Below are 13,038 nucleotides of genomic sequence, written 5' to 3'. Positions count from 1 at the left end.
CATGCCTATTGGTTGATGCCCTGCATTCCATTGTGATGACTCATGCCCAAACGTGGTAAACAAGGCACACTAACGGACAGGTAATACATTTGCTATAACACAGCCAAAAAACTCAAATAAAACCATTCTAAAAGCCTGTATCACAATAATTTAAAAACCGCCTAGGGGTATTTGCCCACTGTACCTCCATACCAAATTTCAGGACCTTGGGCCCTAAAATGAAGAAGCTAAATCCATTTAAAAAATGGCAGGAGAAGAAGGAGAAGAAGGAGGAGAAGAAACATCAGAAAAAGCAATATGGGTTCACCACCACTTCGTGGTGTGGTGAACCCATAATAACTTCAAAATTATATGATAAAAGATAACTGTCTGGAAGTACAAGTATGTGTTAAACTATGTCTGAACGGTTTGAGGAGGATAGCTGATACATGTAGAGATGCATGTGCCAATGGCAATGGTAAAGACGTTAAATGTGGATTGCTCATTCCTTGAAAAAGACTGGAGTTGTACAGTCGAAAATTTGGGTGAGTCCAATTTTTTGTTGTGTTGGAAATTACAGTTTAAACTTACTTCATAAAGACGTTAAATGTTGCAGGTACACCGTCATGCTATTAGCTTCGAGCACTTTGCTACCATGTATTCGCTTCTTCTTTTAGTCCATTTTGCTGAACAAAATAATTCTTATCAATTAAGACATGATTTTGGGTGGTATTCCGTTTAATGAGAACTAGGAAAATGATTAGATTTTTGCGAAATTTTGATTAAAGGCAACTGTTTTTCTGCATTAAGTGAGCTTGGTGCCAGATGGTACGTCGATTTCTGGTCCCACCTCATCGAATCTATCAACGGCGTAAAGAACAAAGACAATAAGTATTGGAGATTCGAGGACGGCGAGGGAAATGCATTCGAATACGGTAAGACATAGCTATATAGGAAAGTCATGTATTTGCTGTTTACCCAAAATCCATCATTCAATTTTTCAAAGTTTGTTTCTATCGTTTTAATCTGCTGCAGGGGTGGACCGGATCCCCTTGCGCGATGGGGACGTCATCAAGTTTCGCTACGTCAACTAAACACAGCGCTGGCTGCTACGAACAGATCCTTTGGTGGCAAAGATTTAACCAACAAGACAGTATTATCTAGTCGGGCAGACAGTATCGAATTAGCCAATTCGATACTGTCTGGCCAATTTGAGGGTATTACCTTGAAAGTTCATCTGTGTTGGTAGACGCCATCATGCCGTAATTTGAGGTTTAATTTCCAATACAAAGAATTGAACTTCACCAAATTTTCGACTGTACAACTACAGTCTTTGACTAGAAATGATCAATCTGAAACGTATAATGCACTGGTCACGTGTGTCATCTTCATAACGTCACGGAAGCGGCAGATTGCTTTTCCTTGACGAAGACTGGAGTTATACATTCGAAAAAAAATTGTGTTGGAAATTACAGTTTAAGTATTTTGTCTGTTGGTTTCAACTTTGCCACCGAAAGATCTGTTAGAAATTGAGTACTAGCTTCTGCGCACGATGACTCCCCCCAGAAGGAGCAACGAATCGCCATTCTTAAATTGCATGATCACGCACTTTGCATAAACTGCTTTCTCGGCACTCGTAATTGCACGTACTGGTCTGAGTCATGGGAACATTAGAACAGCGGCAAAACACAATTACATCGATAACAAATAGTCAGAAAAATCATATGTAATCAAGACTTTGTTATTGTTTGTCGGTCCATGGTCATTCCTTTTGGCACTAAATATCGCAATAATTATAAGCTATGTCGGTGGAAAAAAAAACATGTTGTGCTATAAAATGTTTCGTGATAAATTTTTTTTCAAATTGTGGTTCACTGCTCTTCTGAATTGCAACAATAATCACACGACAGTTTCACGTTCTGGTACCAATAAAGTCTCATTCTCAAAGTCCCCCTTCACTGTTTGTGGTGAGTCCTTCGGCTCCTCCGTCGTGTCCGCCGGCCGTTTCTTCCTGAGCCGCAGGAGGAACGGCAAGAGCCCGGCCAGCAGGAAACCGGCGCCTGCTTGGAGGAACGTGGCGTCGTAACTTTGGGTCTCGTCGAACAGCCAGCCTAGACAAAGATAAATTTAGAATTATTTAGTGATACTTTTGCTGCAACGAAAACCAATGACTTACGTTACCTTACGTCTAAGGACCACAAGAGGCTAGAAAGTAAACTTATAATTTGATTTATAATAATATAAGTCCTATAATTTCTCACTGGTATCTCTTATACCTTAAGTCTACTTGCGCTGATGCGAGGGGCCTATGTCAGATGTATGAAAAGGAAGGTCTGCAAAAGCCGTTTCCATGTTTCTACTGTCGCACAAATATTCCATGACGTTTCAAATCTTATTCCTCTACACCAACCTGCAAACGGTGGCCCAGCCAGCGACGCAAACCCCTGAATTGACATCAGGATTCCAATTGCACTGGGGAGACGCTTCGGGCCAACCAGTTCGGCCAGACAGGTCAGTGATGTCGGAATGAACGCGCCGTAGAACGCCCCGTGTGCGATAGCGTACGCCACGAGCGCCGGGTACGTCTTGGCGAGGGGAGACAGGAGGTTGGTGATGCCCAACAGGCACAGACTCAGTCCGTACTGGTCAAACCGACTGAAACGTGGGTTGTCCGGGATGGCCCCGACTGCTAGCCGACTGACTAAGTCTGCGATTGAACTGACTGAGAGAAGGGACGCCGCCGCGTAGTCCTCGATCTGAAGCTGCTTGGCGCGAGGGATGATGTACAGCCCTGGTACGAGGAGGCAAAACTGCATCATGAACAAGGACGCCAAGAACAGGGCCACGGAAGGTATCAAGATCACCTTAAAGTCCATCTGTGCCCAAAACGTTTTTAGAAAATTTGTCGCAGCTGACGAACACTTCTTTGCCGTGCCAGGTTCCAAGACTGTGTCTGAGTCGTTCATTCTGCTTTCTCCAGGACCATTGTCGACCTTCCTGTCTCTGTAAGCTTCGAGAGGTCTGATCAAGGCTCCGGCTACAATCATATTCAGCATCATGCCGCCTATAATAAGCAGAGCGCCCTTCCAACCGAACTCGTCCATCAGGTACTGGAAAAGTGGCGGAAACGACATGGAGGCAACGCTAGCTCCAACCACGGTCAGGCTGTTGGCCATGGCTCGTCTTTTGGTGAAATACTGCCCGACAATCGCCGTAGCAGAACTAAGAGTGAGGGCGTATCCAAGGCCTGTTTGGAACAAAACAAGGCTTGCTAATACTATATATGACCGCTGTTTATATGTGGCAACTTTCAGTTGGAGCTACCATTTTCTTATGTTTTTATCTTAGGTGGACATAAAGTATAAAATGTTCACGTGACATCGGATGTATCTACGTTGAAAAAAAGTGCTTTAGTTGTAGCAGTCTCATGCCATAGACTGACCTGTCAGACAGCCAATTCCCAAGTACAAGTGAAACATGCGGGTTGCAAAACCACTGATGATGTAGCCGGCTGCTGAGAGCACCCCTCCCCACATGATGGTCGGGCGGAAACCTATGGTGCTCGCCAAGGCAGTGCCAACCGGAGCTATAAGGAGAAAAGACAAAAGGCACGTGTTGGACATACGCGGAAACAACGGGCCCAACAGTACCTTGTAAAAAGTGGTCCATTAAGTAATCATATGGTGTACGCGGAAATAGCGGACCCAATAATAGCCCATAACAGTCCCCCAAAGTCACATAAACCCCGCGAGTGCCGGTGACCTCAAATAGAACACGCGTTCTGTTCGAATGTCCACCGGTGGCGGTGACCACAAATGGAACATGCGTTCTGTTTGGAAGACCTGTACCCAACAGTAGAACATAAAAGAATTCCATGAAGTAATTTTCTTAGGTCCTTTTGGTGTTTTGAAACTTAAAAGTTTCAAGAAAACCTCTCGTTGATACTAAACCGTAATTCAAGTGCCGCCTTGATTGCAGATTATTGTTCCACAAAAGGCGTAAAACGAGATGGATAAAAATATTTGTTTGCACGATATTGTAATCGTTATACAAGCACATGCCGTAAAGTCGTTAGTTAAAGCTGAACTAACCTAGGAAAAGCGTAACGCTCATCAGGATGGAGCTTATCCACGCCGTCTCCGCGGAGCTGGCGTGAAACTGTTGGCTGAACGTCAGGAAGAAGACCCCGAGAGAGCGGAAAATTCCGGCCGTGCAGCCACTGACGATGAACCCGGCCAGAACCACCATCCAGCCCCAACCGCCGTCCGGAGGCTGAGGGCGGCTCTCTGGGTTCGCCATGGTTTCTCTTCAGGGGGGGGGGCTAACTTGAACTTGGAAAGAAAACGACACGAGTCTCCCTCGGAGGAGGAGAAATTAATTTTCCTGGCTACCCTCTTTCTGCCTTCAAGCCATCATGTCAACGTTAACGCTTTGGCTTAACAATAAAACACCATTGATTAGCTTCTGGGGGCGTAGCAAGGGCGAGCGCCTTTGTCAGCTTGTTTATGTCACAGGGTAGATTGGAGTCCAGGGGGATCCGGAATCCCCCTAGGGGAGATTGGAATTCCTATCTCTCCTAGGACAGATTGGAATCCTGATACTAGATCCCAATCCAGTAGTAGAAATACTAGAACTCATAGATTGAATCATTTCACACCTATACTTTCAATCAATTTCAGCATACGCAAGCCTGTTACTATTATATATGAACCAGTATCACAGGAAGATCTACCAGCCGACACCTGGGTCGAGCACTTCAAAAACATTCACAGCAAATCCAGATTAAAACAAGAAAACTTTGATCATAACTTTGAAATTGAAATTTTGCGCAAACTTCAGGCACTCCAAAAATATAAGCCAAGTCCAGGACCCTTGGACCAACCAATCACTGCCTCTGAAATTAAAGATGCAATTCACGCCCTCAAAAACAAAAAAGCCAGCGGGGATGACATGGTCACCAATGAAATGCTGAAAGCAGGAAAACATATCCTATTAACCCCTCTCTTAAGACTTTTTAATAGTACCTTCTCATCAGGAATTTTCCCCAAAATGTGGTCGAGAAGTTACATCGTCCCCATCTTCAAAACAGGGCGAAAAGACGACCCAAACAATTATCGTGGAATAGCCATTTCCAGCTGCTTAGGAAAACTTTTCTCCTCGATTTTAAACAAAAGACTTTCAACCTTCCTCGAAGGAAAAGAAATCACAAAACCAAACCAAACCGGATTCCGAAAAAACTATAGGACAGCAGATAACATCTTCATATTAAAAACCCTTATCTCCAAATACACACAGTCGGGAAAACGATTATTCGCATGTTTTGTCGACCTGTCAAAAGCTTTTGACTCCATTTGGCACGAGGGACTTTTATTCAAGCTTCTTTCCAATGACATGTCAGGCAAATTTTTCGATGTAATTAAAAACCTATACAACCAATCTGAGGCCAGTGTTAAAACTAAAGAAGGCCTAACTGAAAGTTTTCCCGTTGAAATTGGTGTTCGCCAAGGATGTGTTTTAAGCCCAACCCTATTCAACCTATACATCAGTAATCTCATAGATAAACTCAACGCAGAAAACCTAGACGCACCCCTACTAGAACATTCCAAAGTTACTAGCCTCTTTTATGCCGATGATATCGTCTTATTATCGGAAAGTGAGCAGGGATTACAGAAAGCAATAAACACCCTTGGACGGTACTGCAAACAATGGAAGTTAACTATCAACCTGGCAAAAACTAAAGTAATGATATTCAACAAAAGAGGCCTCTTATTTTCTAACCTTCGTTTCTCACTAGATGATAAAGAGATAGAGATAGTTCAATCATACTGCTACCTAGGAGTTGTGTTTACAGCAGGATGTACATTTAGCACTGCCATGAAAAATTTACAAAAGAGGGCCCTAAGAGCAATGTTTAACATCAGAAGTACTCTCGGAGAAACCAGATCCTCTGTATCATTACACTGTAAACTGTTTGACACATGTGTTGTACCGATATTACTGTATGGCTCCGAAGTTTGGGGCAGTAACAGTTTGAACGACAAATCGCCATTAGAAACTGTACATCTGAAATTTTGTAAATACATTCTTGGTGTCCGTAGGAACGCCAGTAACTTCGCATGTAGAGCGGAACTAGGACGTTTCCCCTTACAGATAGAGGCCCATTGCCGAATGTACAATTACTATTTTAGACTAGTTAACGAAGTGCTCCCAAGTAGTTTACAATATGAAGCCTATACAGTACAACAAGAGCTAGTTCGCCGAAATATACCCTGCTGGTTATCTGATGTAAAGAAACTGTTAGAGGAGTCCGGTTTTGCCTACCTGTATTTAAACGGTCACTTAAACACACCCTCCCATCTAAAAGAACTAAAACAGAGATTGAAAGATATCCACATCCAAAAGTTCTACTCAGAACTACAAGCAGAAGGACGAAGAGAAAACCAAGGCAACAAATTAAGAACATACAAAACATTTAAACTGAACTATGAAAGAGAAACATATTTAAACATTACAAACTTCGAACATCGAAAAACCATGTGCAAACTTCGTATAAGTGACCATCCCTTACATATAGAATCCGGTAGGCACAACCGTACCCCTCTGAACGATAGGACGTGCGAATTCTGTGATCATCTATATGTAGAAAACGAGTCGCACTTTTTACTTGATTGTAGTTTATATGAAAATGAACGTAAGGTGTTATTTAATGTACTAGATTTAGACAAGAAATATAAGAAACTGTCCAAGCAAAATAGATTTATACATCTTATGTCAAGCAGAAATGAACACATTGTAGAAAAAGTGTGTGATTATATCAATAAGTGTTTCAAGAAGAGAGAAGAAACCAGAACCAAAAAATAGACAAACAGTAACTTTAAGAATTATGTAGTACTTAGAATCCTAGTATAGAACTCAAACATACATTATGTATGTATGCACCACATGTATTTTATACTGTGACAAAGCATGTATGCATTTAGCCCGTCTGGGCAAGGATATGCAATAAAGATCATTTCATTTCATTTCAGGTAGGTGAATTACTAGATTGGAGTCAAGTTTTGTCCTGGCATAATTTGCAAGTTCTAATTCAATAATTGCAATCTTTCCTAACTTAGACCCCAATCTATTTCCAATTGGCAAAATAATGTGAAAATAACAAAACTGGAAAAACTGGTTTTTGAGTCACTATCTCACAATGGCCTGAGTCTGATTTACATATTCACTTATTAGTACCTATGCTGAAATTGAATGAAAGTTTAGGTGTGAAATAACTGAGTCTATTTTCCCAAGCATTTTGATGCAATCAGAATTTCTCCTTTCAAAATTGGACGTTGTCCTGTAAGAATTCCCACTTTTCCTAGGACAAATTGGAATTCCTATTTCCCCTAGGAGAATCTGGAATCATCCTAGAAGAGATTGGACTTCAGATATTCAGATCCAAGTTTTGTAGAAGAAAAACTTGAATTCCAGTCTCCCCTAGGGGAGATCGGAATCCCTATCACCCCTAGGAGGATTCCAGATTCTCCTAGGGGTGATAGGGATTCCAATCCCTCCTAGGGGAGACTGGAATTCCTATCTCCCCTAGGAGGATTCCGGATCCCCCTGGATTCCAATCTCCCCTGTGATAATTGTCAACATGGGACAAACCACACAAAGTCTCAACGGTCAATTCTCATGAGCTGAACTGGTGATAAACACGTAGTTGCACTGACATTTTATCAACTTGGCGGGTTTTCTGTTTCCAGGGTTTAAAACGATCTGTAGCTCTTGTTTTGTACTGCGATGTCTAAAGCAACAGATAACACCTCATTGATAACGGACAATATTGCCGTAAAAATGAATATTGCCGTAGTTGAACGTATTCATACCTTGAGGGCAGCACGCCAGGCCAGGGTTCAGGTACGGAGTGAACTCTGATCCCCAGTGTAATCTACGGTTGCTGGCCTGGAATGACCCCAGGTTTGTCTGCTCGCAGGTGGCTGTAATCATCATGGCTTATTGATCTTAGTGGCCTCCCGGATCATGAGTGCCTGCCTGGCAGTATGGTAAACATGCTACAGTGACGCCTTCCACATCAAACTAACGTTGTGCATGGACCTGGGCAATACTGCAACAACTGCTTGTATTTTTTTTATTATGAGCAAAATTGCACCATTCTTGTCTTGACTTGTCCAATTTTTGTTCCCTTTTGGACTTAAAAAAACTGTCTTTATTTATTATCACGTAACCATGATTCGGGCATAGTTTGTATATCTTACTGCTGGTCGACATAATTATCTTACGCCACGTCGTTTGTATTTTTCAGTTCTTCATTTCCTTCATTCTTCCTCCCATGAGAGAGCAAAGTAGAAAAACGACGAAAAGAAAGAAAACGCCTTCTCGTTGCGTTACACATAATAGTTATACTTAAATGCAAACAGATAAGAAACAACACACCAAAGTATTTACATTTGCCAGCTATTCCTGTAGATGCATAGCAAATAGATATTGCAAGAACCAATTATGTTATCTAGTTATTATTTGAAGTATGGTGACAAATATTTGTCGTCGACATAATGTTATGTAAGTAGCGCTTCGAGGGATAATATGTAGCTAAATAACCCACTACATTTCACTGATAAATTGCAACAATGATCACACGGCAGTTTCACGTTCAGGTGCCAATAAAGTCTCATTCTCCCCCTTCACTGTTTGTGGCGAGTCCGCCGGCTCCTCCGTCGTGTCCGCCGGCCGTTTCTTCCTGAGCCGCAGGAGGAACGGTAAGAGCCCGGCCAGCAGGAAACCGGCGCCGGCTTGGAGGAACGTGGCGTCGTAACTTTGGGTCTCGTCGAACAGCCAGCCTAGACAAACATAAGGAGTTTAGAATTATTTGGTAATACTTGTGCTGCAACGAAAACAAATGACTTATGTTGTTCTGACAGTTTCTCAAGAACCACGAGAGGCTAGAAAGTAGAAACTCGTCTTTTCCTTTCTCTCCGATCTCTGTTATGACCATGGGCAACTGGCGATGATATGGGGATTTTGCTGTTACACGTTTACCAGAGGTATGAAAGTCTGCAAGGACTGTTTCTAGGTTTCTACTGCTTCATAAAGCTTTAATGACGTTCGGAGTCACATTCCTCTACACAAACCTGCAAACGGTGGCCCAGCCAGCGATGCAAACCCAAGTATCGACATCGTAATTCCAATTGCACTGGGAAGACGCTTCGGGCCGACCAGTTCGGCCACACAAGTCAATAACGTCGGAGAAAAAGCGCCGTAGAACGCCCCGTGTGCGATAGCGTACGCCACGAGCGCCGGGTACGTCTTGGCGAGGGGAGACAGGAGGTTGGTGATGCCCAACAGGCACAGACTCAGTCCGTACTGGTCAAACCGGCTGAACCGTGAGTTGTCCGGGATGGCCCCGACTGCTAACCGACTGACCATGTCTGCGATTGAACTTACTGAGAGGAGGGACGCCGCCGCGTAGTCCTCGATCTGAAGCTGCTTGGCGCGAGGGACGATGTAGAGCAACGACGTAAAGATGGAGAACTGCATCAAGAACAAGGACGACAAGAACAGGGCCACGGAAGGTATCAAAATCAGCTTCAAGTCCATCTGTGCCCAAAACGTTTATAGAAAATTTGTCGCAGCTGACGAACACTTCTTTGCAGTGCCAGGTTCCAAGACTGTGTCTGAGTCATTCATTCTGCTGTCTCTATAGCTAGGACCATTTTCGACCTTTCTGTCTCTGTAAGCTTCGAGAGGTCTGATCAAGGCTCCGGCTACAACCATATTCAGCATCATGCCGGCTATAATAAGCAGGGCGCCCTTCCAACCGAACTCGTCCATCAGATACTGGAAAAGTGGCGGAAATGACATGGAGGCGACGCTAACTCCTACCGCGGTCAGGCTGTTGGCCATGGCTCGTCTTTTGGTGAAATACTGCCCGACAATTGCCAAAGCAGAACTATTAGAAAGCGCATATCCAAGGCCTGTTTGGAACAAAACAAGTCTTGTTATCATTGTATCTGTCACTGTATCATGTATGGTCATATGCGGTGGCCATAATTTGGATGTACATTGTACTTCAGGCCTCCACATGTATTTCACACGTGTTACTGATTAGTTAGTCGAATGAACTTTTTATGATATTCAATTCAGGCTGAAGTTCAAGTACCAAAATACACACATGGCACCGAATTCATTTACGTTAAAGGTTGAACAGTTACCTCACTAGGAAGTTTCAGAAATAACCTAGACTGACCTGAGAGACATCCTAGTCCCAAGTACAAGTGAAACATGCGGGCCGCAAAACGGCTGATGATGTAGCCGGCTGCTGAGAGCACCCCTCCTAACATGATGGTCGGGCGGAAGCCTATGGTGTTCGCCAAGGCAGTGCCAACCGGAGCTACGGAGAAAAAGCAGGCACGTGTTGGACATACGCGGAAACAGCGGACCCAACAATACCCCATACAAGTCCCCAAGAAACCAATTAACCACGTGAGTTACAGTGACTCAAAATAGAACACGCGTTCTGTTCGAATTACCACCGGTTACCAAAAATAGAACACGCGTTCTGTTCGAATGACCGCTGGTGACCCAAAATGGAACACGCATTCTGTTCGGAAGACCCGTGCCCAACAGTAGAACGTAAAAGTATTCCATGAAATAATTATCTTAGGTCCTTTTGGTGTAAACTGAAATAAAAAAAGACCTCTCGTCGTTGATACTAAACTGTAACTCAAGTATCGCCTTCATTATAAATTATTGTTTCACAAAAGGCGTAAAAACAGACTGATAAAGATATTTGTTTGCACGATATTGTAATCTTTATACACGCAAATGCAGTGAAAATCGTTAAAAGTTGAACTAACAAAGTAAAAGCGTAACGCTCATCAGGATGGAACTTATCCACGCCGTCTCCGCGGAGCTGGCCTGAAACTGCTGGCTGAACGTCAGGAAGAAGACTCCGAGGGAGCGGAAAGTTCCGAATGTGCTGCCGTAAACAATGAACCCGGCCAGAACCACCATCCAGCCCCAACCGCCGTCCGGAGGCTGAGGGCGGCTCTCTGGGTTCGCCATAGTTTCTCTTCATGGGGTCTAAGTTGAACTTGGAAAGAAAACGATCTGAATATGAATGACTACCAAATTAATTTTCCTGGCTACCTTCTTTCTGCCTTCAAGCCATCATTACAACGTTAACGCTTTGACAACAATAAAACACTATTTATTAGCTACTGGGGGCGTAGCATGGGACAAACTACAAAGTCTCAAAGTTCAATGCTCATGAGCTGAACTTGTGATAAACACGTAGTTGCATTGAAATTTTCTCATGCAACTTGACGGGTTTTCTGTCGATTCTACTAGGGTTTAAAACGATCTGTAGCTCTTGTTTTGTACCGTGATGTCTAAATCAACACACAACACCTCATAAATAACAGAAAATATTGTTTTACGTATTCATACCTTTATGGTAGCACGCCAGACCAGGGTTCAAGTATAAGGTGAATTCTATCTCCCGGTGTACAGTAGGTAACTCGGTCAAAGGCCAGAAATCCGCGCAAGCGCAGTAGACCTAGTTTTAGTCTATATAGAGATTACCTTGTAAAACCAAAGGTTTTTTTTTATGGCTTCACCACAAAGTGGTGAGACATATTGTGTTCCCTCATGTTTCTTCTCCTCCTTCTCCTGCCATTTCTTTAAATGGATTCATCTCTGCCATTTTGGGGCCAAATAACACGAAATTTGACAAAAAAGGTACATTTTTGGCTCTTGTGCCCTAATATTAAATCCAAATGCTTGGAGATTAGCGAACATGATGGTAACTGTCTGGCCAACGATAATCCTGGGCAGTTTGATTCTGTTTTGCAGCCAAATATCTGCTTGGAGATTAAGCGGTGAGGGTGAATCGCTAGTCACTGTGTCTTGTTACCTTCGCCAAGAAGGTTATGTTTTCAGGGGCGTTCGTGTATGTGTGTGTTTGTGTGTGTGTGTGTGTGTCTGTCTGTAAACACGATAACTTGAGAAGGTCTTGATGGATTGTCTTGATACTTGGTAGGTGGGTAGGTCTTGATGAGACCTCAAAATGATTAGATTTTGGACCCCCTAGCAGCTTGTTATGGTACTGCAGCTGAACTTCCGGTTTTGATATCTCATGATCTAGACATGCTATGGTGATGAAATTTGGATGGTAGGTAGCTCTTGTGCTGGGGAAGAAGTGACGGGAGTTTAGGCCTCCTAGCGGCTTGCTCTGGAACTGCAGGGATATATTCTTGAAAATATTCAAAAGGGGATAATTCAAGAACCAGTTGACGGATCGTCGTGATTTTTGGTATGTAGGTAGCTTACGTGATGCTTAATATAATTATGTGACAATTATGCAAATATGGATGTAATTTGCATAATTTATGGGGAAATTCTATAAATCATCTGCATTCCATGATAGGACAATTGAAGCTTGTGACATTGGTAATTGACAACGAGAAAAACACAGGAAGATATTGATTATGTTAATAATGACTTAATTTGCATAATTAATGAGAAAAGTTTATAATTATGTAATGATAACTGTCTGGAATTTCATACTTGTGGTATTTGAAAGTTAAATTGAGGTGAACATCATTGAACATAATTTATTCAAATCAGGACTTCATTTGCATAATTTATTATGAAATGCTAGAATGCATTGTTTGTTAATATAAGACTGTCTTTTGGTTGAGATTATGATAAAATGATATAATTCATGAAAATTAAGTTCCTATTTCTTAAATCAGGGGGGAATAATCTAATCTACAAATGTATAATTTGTCAGTCTAAAAAGATCATTTGGCGAAGGTATGAGATCGGGGAACTCTAGTATTTTTTTTTAATGTCGTTCAATGAAAAAAAATTATTTACCCATTGGGGAATTATAGGTAACGTTAGGTATAGTTCCTACCCTAGCTTGTCGGGCCTTATGCCCCAACAGAAACGAAGATGATTTACTTATTTGGATTAAATATATTTTATAACAATCCTATGGGGGCTTTGATAGTGCCGTTCTCATTCACAGCTCGCGAAAACGCCCCCCCCCCCCCG

General features: G+C 42.6%; 2 protein-coding genes and 1 pseudogene across 2 annotated transcripts in view; 1 reads left to right on the top strand and 2 right to left on the bottom strand.

Annotated features, from left to right (window-relative positions):
* Positions 1 to 1,073, top strand: part of LOC109465178 — a 4,502-nt gene extending 3,429 nt beyond the window's left edge. Inside the window, exons 4-5 of the mRNA XM_019762324.1 lie at positions 790 to 914; positions 1,015 to 1,073. Coding sequence (XP_019617883.1) covers positions 790 to 914; positions 1,015 to 1,073 — 184 coding nt within the window. The remainder of the gene's footprint in view (positions 1 to 789; positions 915 to 1,014) is intronic.
* Positions 1,074 to 1,878: 805 nt separating this feature from the next.
* LOC109465177 (monocarboxylate transporter 13-like) lies at positions 1,879 to 4,278 on the bottom strand. Its single transcript, XM_019762323.1, has 4 exons — positions 4,071 to 4,278; positions 3,422 to 3,565; positions 2,390 to 3,226; positions 1,879 to 2,090 (listed from the first exon to the last, which is right to left on the bottom strand). Exons 1-4 carry the CDS (start codon positions 4,276 to 4,278, stop codon positions 1,879 to 1,881), a joined length of 1,401 nt encoding a protein of 466 aa, XP_019617882.1.
* Positions 4,279 to 8,532: 4,254 nt separating this feature from the next.
* Positions 8,533 to 11,062, bottom strand: LOC109465260 (annotated as a pseudogene).
* Positions 11,063 to 13,038: the final 1,976 nt, after the last annotated feature.

Source organism: Branchiostoma belcheri, unplaced genomic scaffold (assembly GCF_001625305.1).
Source record: "Branchiostoma belcheri isolate BF01 breed outbred unplaced genomic scaffold, Haploidv18h27 scaffold15, whole genome shotgun sequence".
In the NCBI taxonomy this organism is placed as follows: Eukaryota; Metazoa; Chordata; class Leptocardii; order Amphioxiformes; family Branchiostomatidae; genus Branchiostoma; species Branchiostoma belcheri.
Note: the sequence above shows the minus strand (reverse complement) of the source record. Positions and strands in the feature narration are given on the sequence as shown.

Excerpts from the sequence above, each read along its gene's own strand:
- LOC109465177 (XM_019762323.1), bottom strand. The coding sequence starts at position 4,278 with ATGGCGAACCCAGAGAGCCGCCCTCAGCCTCCGGACGGCGGTTGGGGC. Across the intron at positions 3,566-4,070 it reads GAGCGTTACGCTTTTCCTAG|CTCCGGTTGGCACTGCCTTG; the intron begins GTTAGTTCAGCT and ends TTCTCCTTATAG. Across the intron at positions 2,091-2,389 it reads GGCTGGGCCACCGTTTGCAG|GCTGGCTGTTCGACGAGACC; the intron begins GTTGGTGTAGAG and ends ATCTTTGTCTAG.